The sequence below is a fragment of the Dendrobium catenatum genome, unplaced genomic scaffold (assembly GCF_001605985.2).
Source record: "Dendrobium catenatum unplaced genomic scaffold, ASM160598v2 original_scaffold_93149, whole genome shotgun sequence".
Taxonomy (NCBI): domain Eukaryota; kingdom Viridiplantae; phylum Streptophyta; class Magnoliopsida; order Asparagales; family Orchidaceae; genus Dendrobium; species Dendrobium catenatum.
The window spans coordinates 606-1,522 of record NW_021411590.1 but is presented as its reverse complement, the minus strand read 5'-3'; the positions used below and the strand labels follow the sequence as shown (position 1 = coordinate 1,522).

At 46.1% G+C, this 917-nt stretch overlaps 1 protein-coding gene across 1 annotated transcript; it reads left to right on the top strand.

Annotated features, from left to right (window-relative positions):
- The first annotated feature begins 24 nt into the window (after positions 1-24).
- LOC110115206 lies at positions 25-639 on the top strand. The gene has a single exon (XM_020848380.2). The coding sequence runs from the start codon at positions 25-27 to the stop codon at positions 637-639; it is 615 nt and encodes a 204-aa protein (XP_020704039.2).
- Positions 640-917: the final 278 nt, after the last annotated feature.

The window sequence follows — 917 nt, the reverse complement described above, 5'->3', positions numbered from 1 at the left end:
ATGGTTTCCAAGCTCAACCTCAAGATGACCCCTCACCTGAATCCGTATAAGGTTGCTTGGATCAACTCGACTACAATAGAAATTAAGGATCGTAGCCTCATTCCCATAGAGTTCGTGGGATATCAAGACAAGATTTGGTGTGATGTTTTGGCCATGGATGTAGGTCAAATTATCCTGGGTCGCCCATGGTTATTTGACAATAACGTTCATATCTATGGGAGGTCGAACACCTGCGTGTTCGAACACAACGGAAAGAAAATTAAGTTAATACCCTCCCAACCCAAACCCCCCAAGACGGAAACCAAGCCTACCCCAGCCAAACAAAGCAAAGGGCTACACCTCTTGACTGCTAAGGAAGTAGAAGATGAAATCACCCAAGGAGCACCAATGTATGCCCTAGTAGCTAGAGAAGTGGATGAGGATCAAAAAGAGAAAATCCCCGAGGAAGTTAAATCCCTTCTTGAGAATTTTGCTGATGTGTTCCCTGATGACTTACCTAACCAACTGCCACCCCTTCGGGACATACAGCACGCAATAGATTTAGTTCCGGGAGCATCCCTACCCAACCTCCCTCACTACCGTATGAACCCGACCAAGCATGCGGAACTGAAGAAACAAGTCGATGAGCTCCTTCAATGAGGATTCATTAAGGAGAGCCTTAGTTCGTGCGCTGTTCCTGCACTCTTAACTCCCAAGAAGGACGGCTCGTGGCGGATGTGTGTTGATAGCCGTGCTATCAACAAAATCACCGTCAAGTATAGGTTTCCCATTCCCCGTCTGGATGACATGTTGGATATGATGGCCGGGGCAACACTCTTTTCCAAAATAGATCTTAAGAGTGGATACCATCAAATTAGAATCCGTCCAGGAGATGAATGGAAGACGGCTTTTAAAACAAAAGACGGGTTGTATGAGTG